General features: G+C 32.6%; 2 protein-coding genes across 2 annotated transcripts; one reads left to right on the forward strand and one right to left on the reverse strand.

Moving 5' to 3' along the window:
- Positions 1-22: 22 nt before the first annotated feature.
- On the forward strand, positions 23-4,588 carry LOC110452209 (sacsin-like). Its single transcript, XM_021500583.1, has 2 exons — positions 23-2,379; positions 2,998-4,588. The coding sequence occupies exons 1-2, from the start codon at positions 382-384 to the stop codon at positions 3,277-3,279; spliced, it is 2,280 nt and encodes a 759-aa protein (XP_021356258.1). The 5' UTR covers positions 23-381; the 3' UTR covers positions 3,280-4,588.
- A 6,993-nt stretch (positions 4,589-11,581) lies between these two features.
- LOC110452211 (sorbitol dehydrogenase-like) lies at positions 11,582-13,789 on the reverse strand. Its single transcript, XM_021500584.1, has 4 exons — positions 13,714-13,789; positions 13,145-13,320; positions 12,459-12,580; positions 11,582-12,068 (listed from the first exon to the last, which is right to left on the reverse strand). Exons 2-4 carry the CDS (start codon positions 13,211-13,213, stop codon positions 11,918-11,920), a joined length of 342 nt encoding a protein of 113 aa, XP_021356259.1. The 5' UTR covers positions 13,214-13,320; positions 13,714-13,789; the 3' UTR covers positions 11,582-11,917.
- Positions 13,790-14,945: the final 1,156 nt, after the last annotated feature.

Here is a 14,945-nt window from a genome sequence, read left to right on the forward strand (position 1 = left end):
AAGTTCTTGTTTGATACAGCGGACTTTTGCAAAAACACTGCATTTTTAGAAACAATAAAAAGCATTCGCTTCGTTGAACCCTACGTTGTTCATCAGGTTTATGATGAAATATGTCCGCAGTTTGAATGTGAGAATTTGATAAAATTTTGCGATTCTGTTCCTCAATCTCTTTCGACAATTGTATGGACAAATACCCCTGTTCTTCTACGGTATGTACATCCCAGTTGGATCGGTTTAGGAATCCTTCGCAAACCACCATTACGCAAAGTTCTGTCTCATACCCATAATGTGTGTGATTCCATCAACAAAAAATTACAGGACAAGGAAAGGAAAACAGAAAGTCAATGTGCTTGTATTTCTGATTCAGTCATCAACGGTTTGATGACAAAGATTTATGAATATCTACAAGAACATTGCCTTGGTAATCCTGAAACCAAACGTATGCTTTCAGAAACACCACTCGTACACATAAAGGACGAGGAAATATATGTCAACGCGAAACAAGTATCTATTGCGTTTGACGGAAAGAAACCGATACCGCCATATTTGGTAGAGATTCCGCTCCAATACGGACGATTCAAAGAACTATTTCAATATATTGGAACAACCGATTCGGTTAATTTGAGTCAATACTCAGAAGTGCTGCTTCGAATTCAAGCCGAAGTCAAATTAAACATGCTTGGACCTGATCACATACGGGACGTGTTGACTGCGTTGAGAAGTATCATGACGTTGCTAGAAGAGAAGAGCTTAGCCGATATTGAAAAATCCATGGAGGAAGTTGATACCCTTTTTTTACCTACCTCTGAAAAACGTTTGGCAAAATCAACTGACCTTGTGTTTGTTGATAAACCAAAGCTTAGATCACAGGTTATGCAAAACGCCAATCATGGTATACTGTTTATGCACAGTTTGAAGGATTGTCACACACAAGAAAATCTCATCTTAAAATTACCAGAGAACTTTAAACCAAGAGTGTTAAGTTCAATCGTACAGGAATGCCTTTTATCTTCTTCGAATAATACCAAACAGGATACGAAAGTTGAACAATTAGGAGCATTTTTAGCGTCTTCAAGATTTTTGAACGTTATAAAAAAAATAGGAAATTTCAGTGACGAAGATTTTGAAATCTACCGTCAACGGTTGCTGAAAATACAGCTAGTTTCCCTCTCTGAGATCACAACCTTCCTTATGATGGATGATAGACAGATTCCAGACACAGAAGCTCTGCAGAAATGTTTTTACTCGGTCGAGAAAAGCGAACCAAAACTATATTTTGTAGCTGACGACCAAGGAGTAAGGCTGTGGCTGCAAGACGTTGGACAAACACTTTTTGGAACTCTCTCAGATTGTGTAGATAACAAAATCGCACCAGAAAAAATTCGTGAACTGGTTGATTATATGGATTATCCAGAAAGATTCAAAAAGTACTGCCATGAACTTTTAGATGAGGAAGAAAACGAAGAGGATGAGTTCTTAGCGTACTTTCCAGGAAAACTAGTGCCCCTTGATCTGCACGAGTTACTAGAGAATGAAATCACTCTGCTAAAAGTTGGGGATTTAGTCGCCTATGAGAAGTTTGATCCATTAATTGATGGTGACGAAACCGATACCAGTACTGGAGCTGTATTTATTTTTTCGAGAATAATAAAAATATTACCAGCAGCTAGTCCAAACGACTGGCTTCAGAAATACGAAGTCAATTTCGGTCAAGGCATCACCGACACAGTAGTGGGAATTCGATTATACAAGGTAAAATATCCGGAAACATCAACAACTACGGAGTTAGTACTCCATCAATTTGGACACGACGGCTCTACACCTCTTAATAGAGACAGCATTTTTGACGAAATTATTGATACGTTGTCAGAGGCATGGAAACTGGATGATGCAGATCGCAAACGGATCATGAAGAGATTGTTGCTGTTATGGCATCCTGACAATAACTTCGGTAAGGGTAGCACCCATCAGAAGTTTTGTAAGGATGTTACACAATTCATCTTAGATGTAATGCAACGCCTTAACGAAGGAGAACAGTTTGGTACTTCTAGATTCAGCTCAACGGACGGGCGCAAGAACAGGCAGAAGGAGAAGCGAGACTACAGTGACTGGAGATACGGGAAATGCTCGGAGAAATTGCAGGCATTCGGAGACAGGGTGTCATCAATACACAGAGAAAACCATAGACACTTCACCGAGTCGTATGCAGTAAAAAGACACTATGTTCCAAACCCTCAACCTGCAGAGGCAAAGAGGTGGTTCAGGCAAGCTGAAATGGATTTCAAATGTGGAGTAAATTCATTAAAACTGAACAACACAACAGAATGTGGTTGTCAAAGCATGGAGGACTACAACTGGATTTGCTTCAAATTCCACCAAGTAAGATGATTTTACTTGAATCTATGTAGCTTAATGTAATGTGTTTTTTCCTGAGAGTTTGTAGAAATTGTAACCTTGTTCATAATATTTAAAGCTGACAATGCAAGTTTAAAAGCTTTCAGTGGAGATAAAAAAAGAATACCCAGCGAAACCCATACTCGTTTCCAAGCAAGTACATTCTAAAATGTGGGCGCTTCCTTAGATACGACAGCCGGAAGAGATTGTAACTGGGGAAGATCTCAAAACCAGAAAAAGAAACTTTCTTTTTAAAAACAAATCTACATTGAAAGCTTTTTAACCTGTACTGTCAGCTTTAAGTGTATATATTTTTTCAAAGATAAAAATAATTGCAGTTTCGAGGTCAATGTATACTTTTTTCTTCAACCGACCCTTTATCGATGTAACCAACTTTTACAAAAACGAGATATATGCATAAATACATGATTACATGATGAGACAAACATATTAAAGGGAAAATCTACCTCGTCAAGCATATATACTTAAGTTATTCCTATATAGAAATAAAAGGTGGTAGATTAAATTCTTTATTTATATGTAATTTCACGTAGTTATTTTCCTAAGTATTCTAACAAATTAAAACTTGTTTCCTTCTTTTAGGCTTGTGAGAAAGCCTGCAAAGCGTATATGTACTGTATCGATGAGAGGAAAGTGACTCATTCTCACAACTTACGCAGTATCATCTCGTCGGTGGCCGGAAACGAGCAGCTCGCAGTCTGGATACAAGACGTAGAAACTCTTGTTGGAAGTTACTCCAGAATGCGTTACCCAGATGTGATGGATTATCCTAAAATACCAGGAACATCGTACACAGAGGAACAGGCAACCACATTGAAAGGCTTAACAGCGAAAATAATGGAGGAGATAGCAAATAAATTGTAACTTCCTGAACACTCCAATATTTCTTCACTGCAACACTGTTTCTACGATACAACACTGTCAAATCGTCATTAAAAACTATTATAAAATAGTTAATCCTTTTATCATAAGTGCATAGTTAACAATTATTTTGCAACCAAAATGACGTTAAAAAGTAATGACAACGCTAGATTTCGATTTTGAAAAAGTCATGTAAGCTTTTTCAATTTTCACTTCATTTTGATGTTATTAAGTGATGATCTAAAAGACGCAATGTTGGCATATTTCATTTTTTCAATGCGTTGGATGTTATGAAAGGGTCCATTGATTTAAGCATAAATGATCCCAGTGTAGTTGGAACTATATTGTACGTACGTTGTGTTTTTGTATTTATTAAGACATACTATACTAACAATATCGTTTTATTCTGTGTTTTACTCAGTAGAATCGTTATCTTAATGTTTGCTTAATAATATTGTGTAGACTTTCCTTTATGCGCTAGAATGACGTATACATGTCGGCAAGTGGTTTATAAAAACACATGAATGTGTTAATTTGTTATGTTATGCAATGTACATAGTTGATATATTTCAAAACGATAGAACAACTAACTATTTTGCACGTTTTTTGTTGTAATAAATTTGAGGTTTACTTGCAATCTTTAAGCAACAAAAGAAATAATATGAATATATATCTGTACATTTTATAATGTTTTGTAATATATCGCTATTTAGACTCCATATATTCATATTATATATAAGTAGTAATAGCTAAAAATTCCGCTTATTTTTGCGAACAGTTATGAATGTCAAGTCTTAGTCATGTCTCCCATTCGTTGAAAAACTCACAATAACAATATTTAAGTACAGTTTTCATTATCATTATTAAAGAAATCATTGGAAATCTAACTTCGTATCTTAGTAAGAGGAAAATATATACCAAAACACACCAGACTCGAGGTGTAACCATAGAGGTATGTGTATCACTATGGTTATTGTTATTGTGTTTAAGATGTAGTTAAGTCGGTTTATAGAAACTATATGTTACAAATGACATCGATGTATTGGAAGTATTTAGAAAAGGGATCGATTGTTATAAAGTATACTGCACTATTTTGTATATATTTTATCATATATTCCATTTTATTGTATTAAAAACTAAGTTTTGACAGTCTTGATATGTAAATACTATCTTATTATATTAAATATGTATTTTTTGTTTGAAGGTTTTGATATGCTTGATTTGCATATACTAGGTATCAATATTTAATATGTAATTTTTGTTTAAATGTTTTGATAGACTTGATTTGCATATAGTAGCTATCTATATTAAATATGTAATTTTTGTTTGAAGGTTTTGATAGACTTGGTTTGTATATATTAGCTATCTATATTTAATATTTTATTTTTGTTAGAATGTTTTGACTGTCTTGATTTGTTTAAAAGATTTTATTATATTTAAAATGTAATATTTGTTTGAATATTTTGACAGAATTGACTTGTTAATACTATTATATTAAATTATGTATTTTTTGTTTAAAGGTTTCGATACAATTGATCTGTATATTTGTTTTATATATTTAATGTTATTTTTGTTTGAATGTTTTACCAGACTTGATTTGTTTAAATTAATTAATTATATTCAATATGTAATATTTGTTTGCATGTTTTGATTTGTATATACCTTTTTGATATATAATTTTATAATCTTTTTCGAATGTTTTGACGGACTTGATTTGTATATACTATTTTATAATATTTTTTAATACTTGTTTTAATTTGTTGGTGTAATTTATTTCTATATTCTATTTAATCATATTATGTGATATATGTTTGAACGTTTTGACAGAATTGATTTGTATATACTATTTCATTATATTAAATATGTAATGTTTGTTTAAATGTCTTGACAAACATGATATGCATAAATTATTTTATTATATTGAAAATGTAATTTTTGTTTGAATGTTTTGACAGACATAATTTGTTTATATTATTTTATTATATTTCAATATGTAATTTTTGTTTGAATTTTTTATAGACTTGGTTTGTATATATATTACTTTAATGATGAGAATGACGTTACTTTAGTATTATAAAATATCATCGTTATCAGAAAACATAAGTAACTTGTTACCAAAACTATCATTTAAAACTTAGATGCACTAGGTCTGTTTAAAATATAGATGATATAAATGCTGTTTATATTTTATATGAAATTATTTTCGATGAAATGTCTATAAACAGAGTAGAAATTTGAGCAAAACACACGTTTCCATATTTTATTCTTGTACATTTGTATGAATTTGATTTATAGAAAATATGTTTATGTAAGACAGGATATTGACTAAGCTTGTTTAAAATCGTTGGTCAGGGGGGTTATCGAGAAATCTGAAGTAACCTTATATCTGTTATTATATATATATTTGTGTGTACGTTGTATAAAACTATTTGGGTGTTAAAATGACATTGATTTCGTTTTGAAGTCAAAGTCATTAAAATGATATCGATGGATGTTTTGAATTTCATAATTAACATACATTATACTAATTACTATTATATGAAACGTTTCTTTGAATGCCTTGATAGATATGGTTCATCAAAACTATATAGATGTTAGAAATGACTGATTAAATTTTAGAGCCATAGTTATTATAACAATCGATTGATGTGTTAAATGTTTTAATTAACACACAGTTGTATACTTTAATAAATCAAATCTGTAATGTTTGTTTGAATGCTTTGGTAGATTTGGTTTATATAAACTGAATGGATATTAGAAATGACTTTGATTTAGTTTGTTTAAAACAGCTAAAGTCATTTATATACCATTCAGCTATACTTTGAACTTTACAGTGAATACACTAAATCAGTAGTTTCCATTTTCAAGTTGTGATGGACATTGTTATAAGAAACTAAGTGGATGTTAGAAATGACATTCATGTAGTTTTGAAATCAAGGTATATAAACCAATCGATTGATGTTTTGAAATTGACAATTAACATACATTTCAAACTATTAGTATCATACGTTTGTTTGATTGCCTGATAGACATGGTTTACATGTATGTAAACAAAATGGATGTTAGAAAAAACATTGAATCAATTCAAGAATATATAATCAGCATACATACGGTTTATTGTGTCATTAGGTAATGTTTTTAAGTTGTAACAAATTTGTGTAAAGAAAAAGAAACTATTTGGATGTTAGAAATGACATTGATTAAGATCAATAACCAAAATTACGAAAACACTCTAGTAATGTTTTCAATTTGATAATTTACTTTTTTTAAATGTTATTATTGTTTTATATCTGTAATGTTAGCTTTTAAATTGTTACAGAATTAAACGAAACTATTTGGATGTTAGAAATAACATTGATTTAGTTCAAGAACAAAAGCCGCTGAAAGACAATCGAGTAATGTATTAAATTATAGATAACATTTGTTTCAATATATCATTATTTTAAATCTGTTTTATTTGCTCTCAAGTTGTTATTGACTTGGTTGATAGTCACTTAAAGTATGTTAGTAATAACATTGATTTAAGTTAAAAAAAAGGCGTCGAAACAAAAACCGAATAATGTATTCGATTTCATAATAAACATTTGTTTCAATATCTATTATTATTTTAATTCTGTCAAATTTGTTTTCAAATTGTTATTGAATTGGTTGATAAAAACTAAAAGGATGTTAGAAATAACATTGATTTAGTTAAAGCACCAAAGTCGTTGAAACAAAATCGATTAATAATTTGATTTTCATAATTAACGTTTATTTTAATACATAATTATATGACATCTTAAATATGTCTTTATAACTTGTTATTGACTTGGTTGATAGAAACTAAAATAATAGTAGAAGTAACATTGATTTAGTTAAAGAACCAAAATCGTTGAAAAAAAATCGATTCATGTATTCAATTTCATGATTAACATCTGTTTCAATATATTATTTATTTTAAATAAGTTTTATTTGCTTTTAAGTTGTAGTTAACTTGGTTGATAACGAAACTAAAATGATGTTAGAAATAACATTGATTTAGTTAAAGAACCAAAATCGTTGAAACAAAATCGATTAATGTATTCAATTTCATAATTAGCATTTGTTTCAATGTTCTATTATATAAAATCTGTAATATGTTATTTTTAATGGTTGATAGAAACTAAAAGGAAGTTAGAAATAACATTGATTTAGTTAAAGAATCAATGTCGTTGAAACAAAATCGATTATTGTAATCAATTTCATATTAAACATTTGATTCAGTATCTATTTTTATTTTAAATCTGTCACATTTGTTTTTTAAGTTGTTATTAAATTGGTTGATAGAAACTAACAGGACTTGATTTAGTTCAAGAACCAAAGATGTATAACATAATGGATACATGTTTTCAATTTCATAATTTACATTTGTTTCAATATATTATTTCACAGAATCTGTCATATTAACTTTAAGGTGTAATATACATGGTTGAAAAAAACTAAAAGGATGTTAGAAATAACATTGATTTAGTTAAAGAACCAAAGTCGTTGAAACAAAATCGATTAATGTATTAATCAATTTCATAATTAATATTTGTTTCAATGTACTACTATCTAAAATCTGTAATAAATGCTTCTAAGTTGTTACAGATTTGGTTGATTAAAATAAATAGATAGTAGAAATAATATCTTTTTAGTTTAAGAACCAAAGTCATATAATCAGAATCGATTAATGTATTGAATTTAATAATTAACATTGTTTTTCAATATAGTATTAGATACAATCTGTCATATTAGCTTTTAAGTTGTAACATACTTTGTTGATAGAAACTAAAAGGATGTTAGAAATAACATTGATTAAGTTCAAGAATCAAAGTTGTTTACACAATCAAATTATGTATTTAATTTTATAATTAGTATACAGTTCGGAATATTACACCTTATTTAATCAGTATTGTTTGTTTAAATACTTTGAAAGATTTGGTTTATATAAGCTACATTGATAGTTAAAATGACATTGCATTAGTTTGTGTAAAACCAATAGACATATAAACAAACGAGGAATCAATAAAAAAAAACTTGTCACTCTCAGTCCCAATATTTCGATATTTCCCTCAACTTCCGACGAAGCAAGATGAGGGTAAACTAAAATCCTTGTTAACTTTTTCTGTTGGTGAACGCCAGGAGGCCGAAGTTTTGGGACTGAAAGTGACAACTGTTTCATTGTAATTCATGATCCACTATGGAAATCAATGTTCCAACGTGTAATGTTTCGAACATTTCTACGTTATTTTTGTTTATATCGGTATTTTTTTAAAGTTGTAATAGACTTGGCTGATGGAAATTGTTTTGATGTTAGAAATGACAGTGACTTAGTTTATTATAGCCTTAGCCGTAAAACAACTACGAAAAGTTTGTTACAATTAACACATATTACTGTGTGTTTTGTACAATTAACACATATTACTGTGTGTTTTGTACAATTAACACATATTACTGTGTGTTTTGTACAATTAACACATATTACTGTGTGTTTTGTACAATTAACACATATTACTGTGTGTTTTGTACAATTAACACATATTACTGTGTGTTTTGTACAATTAACACATATTACTGTGTGTTTTGTACAATTAACACATATTACTGTGTGTTTTGTACAATTAACACATATTACTGTGTGTTTTGTACAATTAACACATANTTTTGAAAAAAGAAATATAGATTTATGAAAATTGATATCCAAAGGAATACCTTCGAATTTGCACGATTAACATGAAAGTATCATTAAGTAAAAATTGTATTAATTGAAATACTTATTTTCATTGCATGACCATTTCTAAGGCCATTTTCCCATATGTATCCCGTTTTGGGTGCACTGATGTTAGTTTTGGAACTAATTTGCTTGTAATATACAAAATTGTCAGTTTTATAAACATATTTGTAAAAGAACAAAATTGGTATTAGCAAAAGAAGATATGAAAAAACGATTAATTTTCAATCGAATGTGATTAGCAATAAAGCTTTGTTTTATTAAAATTCTGAATTCTGTAATGCATCTTTCTTATTTTTTCTACATTTAATCACGGATAAAAGGAAAATTGTTGAAGTAAATATCAAATTGGCAGATCACAGGACTGCAGGATAGAAACGTCCCCAAAGCCTCGCCAACCATGCACGAGAGAATCACCAAAACATCAAATATATAAGGTTTCGCGTAGATTGATGTTCATCTGGTAGAAAACTGTGGCCACCATGTAGTTTGTTGTCCAACAGGATGCGTCTATCCTGACAGGCTTGATACCAAAAACAGCGAATTAATTGTGCTATGTAACTTCCATTAGTTACTACCGAGGAAAGGAGACTTAACAATTATGAACTTAAAGTCGTTACACGCGGATAGAAGTCTTGATGTGTGTCGTAGAGGTTGGTGGTGACGTGGCCATTATTGTCACATTGAAAATAAATGTGAGGTTGTGGAGCTAGTTAAGAGGAGGGGGATCCAAAAATAATGTGAAAAAAATGAATATTAGGATGGTTCGCAGCTTGTAAAAATAATTAAAAGATAAGTTTGGAATTTAAACTTTCACATAAATGGTTATAAAACCTCAACGCCGTTCATTTTGGCCGTCACGTAGGAACGGATGAGATAAAAGGAGAAAAGAACAGATGCGGATGAAGTTAAGATAAAACAGGCGACTGTTTCAGAAGGCTATTATTATTCAAGTTGGTTTCTTTGTCTATTGAGAACGAACCTTGCTTCTCTGTATTGAACCAATTCTATTTGGTGCATGTCAGAATGTAGAGGCTAGTCCCGCACGGCTTATAGTGAAACTTGTTTCACAAAAGGGAGGTGCATATTAGCATAAATCTTTTCTAGCTACAGTTGTGGGACCGAACAACGCACCAAAAATAGCGTGCACACACCGTGCATACATCGTTCACACACCGTCCGCACATCGTCCACACATGGTGCGCACAACTGTGCGATTAAGCAATCGTTCGCCCCGTTGTGCGCTTCTCTCGCACAACTGGGCGATTTGGTATCATTTGTAGATCAAAATTACGGAATGGCAAAAATACGGAAGGCTTGTATGCGATAATGTACACTGTGTATATATCTGTAATTTCTCATCACAATAATTAAGATTATACAATTTCACAATGCGTGTAACACAGTATTACAGCGACCGTTAGGCTGTCAAGAATGGGTTTGGCTCGAAGGTAACAGAACAGGTAAATAACAATTTGATAAGTGTCCGGAGTTTTACCTGACCAGTGCCTGACACACAGAGCTGATATGCGATACCGTTTGACCGTAATGAAAATAATTTGTTATTTGCATTCGTTTGCCTATAGCTCCTCTTTACCTGGGTTTTCACACACCCGGCCTCACCCGACGAGTTACATAAATGCCCCAGGCGGGGAGAAAACTACGGTCCAGGTACATGTACAAACTGGTTATGTTTACCTGTATACGGGATTGTGCTGTAATTTAACATGTGTCGATTCAGTTTGTTTAAAAACACAGTAAACACAATTTCTAAATATAAGAATGTATAGACAGAAAGATAAGTTTATAGATGGTGCTAGAATATAGAAACATACGTAAACATAAAGTTGATATGTTTAAACACGAAACCGTATACATTGTTAAGGCATTCCTCAATTTACACCAACCACGATTGGTATCGCACAACGTCCGTCCATCGTGCGCACAGATGTGCGCAAGCAATGATCGTCCAGCTTTTTATCGTTCGCCCATCGTGCACACACCGTTCACACACCGTGCACACATCGTGCGCACACCGCACATCGTGTAACGTTGTGCGATCCCACAACTGTACAACAAAAATATACAGGTAAATGAAGATTGCAAAACAAACATGGTGCTTACATTACATTTTAACGAAACTTTTGGAAAGCAGAATCTGTATGGAACTATGTACATTAAACTTTAGGACTCAAACATTATTAAAAATTAGAAAAGTTTACCAGTTTATGACTTATTGATAAAAAAAAGTGAACAACTTTGTTACCTTCCCACCGGTAACGCTAATTGAGCATTACTTTATAATTTTATTTGAGAACGGGTCATGTATTTACACGTACTTAGTGCTGAAATATACTCAAATTTCCCCGACCCGGTCACTCCCAAACCCGCTACATGTATTTTGAAACAGATTTCCATGCCTCTGGTATCGGTTCATTGGCATACCCCTCCCTAGGGACTTACTCCGTACATCATAACATGGAAACGGTTTAAATACTCACCCTTGAACCACACATACACGAATTCTCAATTGTCTGACAAATAAAAACAAAACTACAGATACACACCCTCGACATTTGTAACTTTAATATGGCAAAGAAAACAGGAAATTCAACTATATCATAGTTTGCAAGATGAATATTTTCCCGATGAGAGTAGAATGCAGTTTTTCTAAAGTAAGGTGACGAGTAAGAGCGGGAAATCGCGGAATGGATTTTTTCGTGTCACATGTAAAAATGCTTCCTCAAAGAATATTTCATAGCATGTTAATACGTTCGTGGGTGCATATTTTGGGATGGCGTAGCAAATACATAATATCGCGAATTTCAATGCTACCGAAAATCGGTTTGAATAACACAACGAAAAATATGTTCGTGAAAACGGCCTGATGGAAAACACTTTGTATTCAATTTAACGCGCGCAATCAATCATGGCCTTGATTCCTTCACCTCTCAAGGTCGTCTCGAAGGCCTTGATTGAATCCTCCAATGAAAATCTGTGTGTTATGAGAGGCTTGACGTCAACCTTTCCGGAGGCTACCATTTCCAAAGCTGTCGGATAGCTGGAAAAACGCAAAAGAAAACAACTGCAATATTATGTTTATGAGTTCAATAACGCGAGCAACAGTTGATTTAAATTAGCATGTGACAGATAATTACCGGGTCGTTGCTTAGGATGTTTACAGTTTGCGAGTTTGTTGACAGTTGTCTCCGAATAAAATTTATTTGGATCTGATCTGCATTACTTTGAAATATATTATTATAAGTTTTCTCTGTTTAGAACATATGTTCACTGTACTTAATCTTTTTGAGGAATCGGGAGATTTCTCAGTGTTATTTATTATACTTTTAGCGCAGCTGGATACAATATATCATTTCCCCAACAAAAACCAAGCAAAGAAACAAACTACTGCTAGTGTCGTTTAAACATAAAAAATATCAAACATTTTTACCAATTGCAGTATCGAAGGTTTCCTCGGATGTCCACCTCCCGAAGGGAAGCAGCCATTACTGGCAAGTCGATGACCTTTTGACAGCATCCTACCAATACCACGCAGCCTCCAGGCTCAGTCACCTTTGTTACAAATAAATCGTACCACATCATTTCAGAAAACACAGATATTTGATTAATACTTAAGGAATTTCTCATAAATCATTAGATACGCTGACTATTCTATCGGTAATTTAGATAAAAGAACACATTTCCCTTCCCCTAAAATGCAATCCAAGGGTAGATAATTCTGCAAACGGATACCGGAAGCTGTGTATGGAGTAATCTTGCGATGTATTACAATATAAATGAATATGAAGTTTGGTATACGTCTGTATAGTATCCAAGGATACATAATTATGTTTACGTACATATGTAACTGTCTGTAAGGGGAGATAACTATGTATGTATACATATGTTCTGTCTGTAAAATAAACTTAGGTGAGCTAACTATATATATATAATATATGTATACGTACATATGCAACTGTCTGTAAGGGGAGATAACTATATTTTTATACGTATGTTTAGTCTGTAAATTAAGTAATCTAAGGGGAGATAACTATGTATCCGTACATATGCAACTGTCTGTAAGGGGAGATAACTATGACTTAAGTAATTCAAGGGGAGATAACTATATGCACGTACGTATATAGCTGTCTGTACACAGGGGGTGGCCCCGCTGCACTCAATGCTGATCTCAGCCTTGTCTCCCATTATATCCTCCACCTGCTTAGCAACTACCTAGGGGTCACGACTCGTCACCTTAACGGTGTGTGTAGCACCTAACGTTTTAGCGATCTCCAACCGAGAGTCATCAATATCTGCAAGTAAAGATGGAAGCGAAGCAAGATTTTTAACAAAAAGGCACTAAAATCAGATCTTATCTTTACTTAAGACGATTAAACTAAAACATAGTTAATAATTTCCCTTAATTTTGAATTTAGTTTTTATTATTTTACTTCGAAAATAACTCATCCACGAAAGTAATCTGACGCAAAATTCAGACAAGAATAAAAATTTGCATTCCTTGACATTTCACATGTAACTTTACTTCTAATTCATTTCATTATTGATAAGAATTGTCCTATATTTCATCAGGGAGGTTGTCGGAAAGCTTCAACAAACAAAACAAAACTAATACGGAAGGGAATTCAGTGATTACAACAATTGTAAAAGTAATGATGATGACAATTATATGAGTAATCTCCCCTTACCTGTTATGCACACGACTGACGCCCCCATAGCCTTGGACGTCAGGAGGGTAACCAATCCAATTTGACCTAGATCATATTCAACACGGAGGTTAGCAAGATAAGCAAAACCTATCCTATATAGAGATAAGGAAGACAACCCAATTTATTCTCGAATCAAGCGCATTATCTGGCGCATAGAAAATCAACTCGGATGTATAATGATCATAAATTCACCACGCCAAACGTCACTTTATGAGGTAAAATGGAGGTAAAGAGTGTGTATGATGTGTAGCAACAGGGAAGAGATAATACATTACCAATGTTAACGGCAGTAAAAACAATGCCACAGACCTATTTTACCATTTAAGGCGTTCAAATTTGCGATTTTGATGCTATTTTGACACTAAATAATTATGACGAGGGAGAAAACGACCTACCTGACACTTAAAATTAACACATTGCTCCCAAGTTTGACCCCGCCCCTGTTATTACAGGTGTGAACACTGAATAATAGGGGTTCCAACATGGCTCCCTCATCACAACTCACGTGCTCAGGTAGTCTAAATATGAAAAAACCCAATTTTATCTTTCTTCCATAAACGTTCAATCATTCAAGTTCTGCATTTAAGAGTTCATCAAGCAAATTTAATGTTATTCATAAGGAAAACGGTAATTAAAATGAGGCCCATAGTCACTGTACATTTGTATCGCTCACGTTGACTGTTAAACAATTAACGTAAAAAATAATTCATAGTAATAAATTTCATTACAAACATTTCCTCACTTTTGTCTCTTCCTTTATATAATAGTTGGTTTTCCCGTCTCAAAAGATGTTTCATAAAAATGTTGAAAATACAATTAACAGTTGCAAGGGATTACGCCGTAAAATATTTCAAAAGACCAACAATATCCCCCATGTGGACATTCTTTCTAAATCATCAGGGAAGAGACATATTTCATTTTTTACAATAAATTCCTCTAATTAGGTCCCAATTGCCAAGTATTCTTTCGAAAGAGAATTTGGGTGAGATCATATGGGTGTAAATATGACTTTTGAAATAAGTCCCCAGGGGTGGGGCCAGACCCCAGTGCCAATCCTGATAGAATGGATGCATTCGTCTCTTCGAGCATATCAATCGAATAACTGGTTATAAGGTGGAAATCTCTACTGTTTCTAAGTAATCACTTGTACCGGGAATAGAACAAATGCAAATACTAACAGCATGAATATATATAAAACGGAATGAAACAAG

Source organism: Mizuhopecten yessoensis, unplaced genomic scaffold (assembly GCF_002113885.1).
Source record: "Mizuhopecten yessoensis strain PY_sf001 unplaced genomic scaffold, ASM211388v2 scaffold6485, whole genome shotgun sequence".
NCBI classification, from domain to species: domain Eukaryota; kingdom Metazoa; phylum Mollusca; class Bivalvia; order Pectinida; family Pectinidae; genus Mizuhopecten; species Mizuhopecten yessoensis.

Excerpts from the sequence above, each read along its gene's own strand:
- LOC110452211 (XM_021500584.1), bottom strand. The coding sequence starts at position 13,213 with ATGGGAGACAAGGCTGAGATCAGCATTGAGTGCAGCGGGGCCACCCCC. Across the intron at positions 12,581-13,144 it reads GTGTACAGACAGCTATATAC|GTGACTGAGCCTGGAGGCTG; the intron begins GTACGTGCATAT and ends TTTGTAACAAAG. Across the intron at positions 12,069-12,458 it reads AACCTTCGATACTGCAATTG|CTATCCGACAGCTTTGGAAA; the intron begins GTAAAAATGTTT and ends GCGTTTTTCCAG.
- LOC110452209 (XM_021500583.1), top strand. The coding sequence starts at position 382 with ATGACAAAGATTTATGAATATCTACAAGAACATTGCCTTGGTAATCCT. Across the intron at positions 2,380-2,997 it reads TTTGCTTCAAATTCCACCAA|GCTTGTGAGAAAGCCTGCAA; the intron begins GTAAGATGATTT and ends TCCTTCTTTTAG.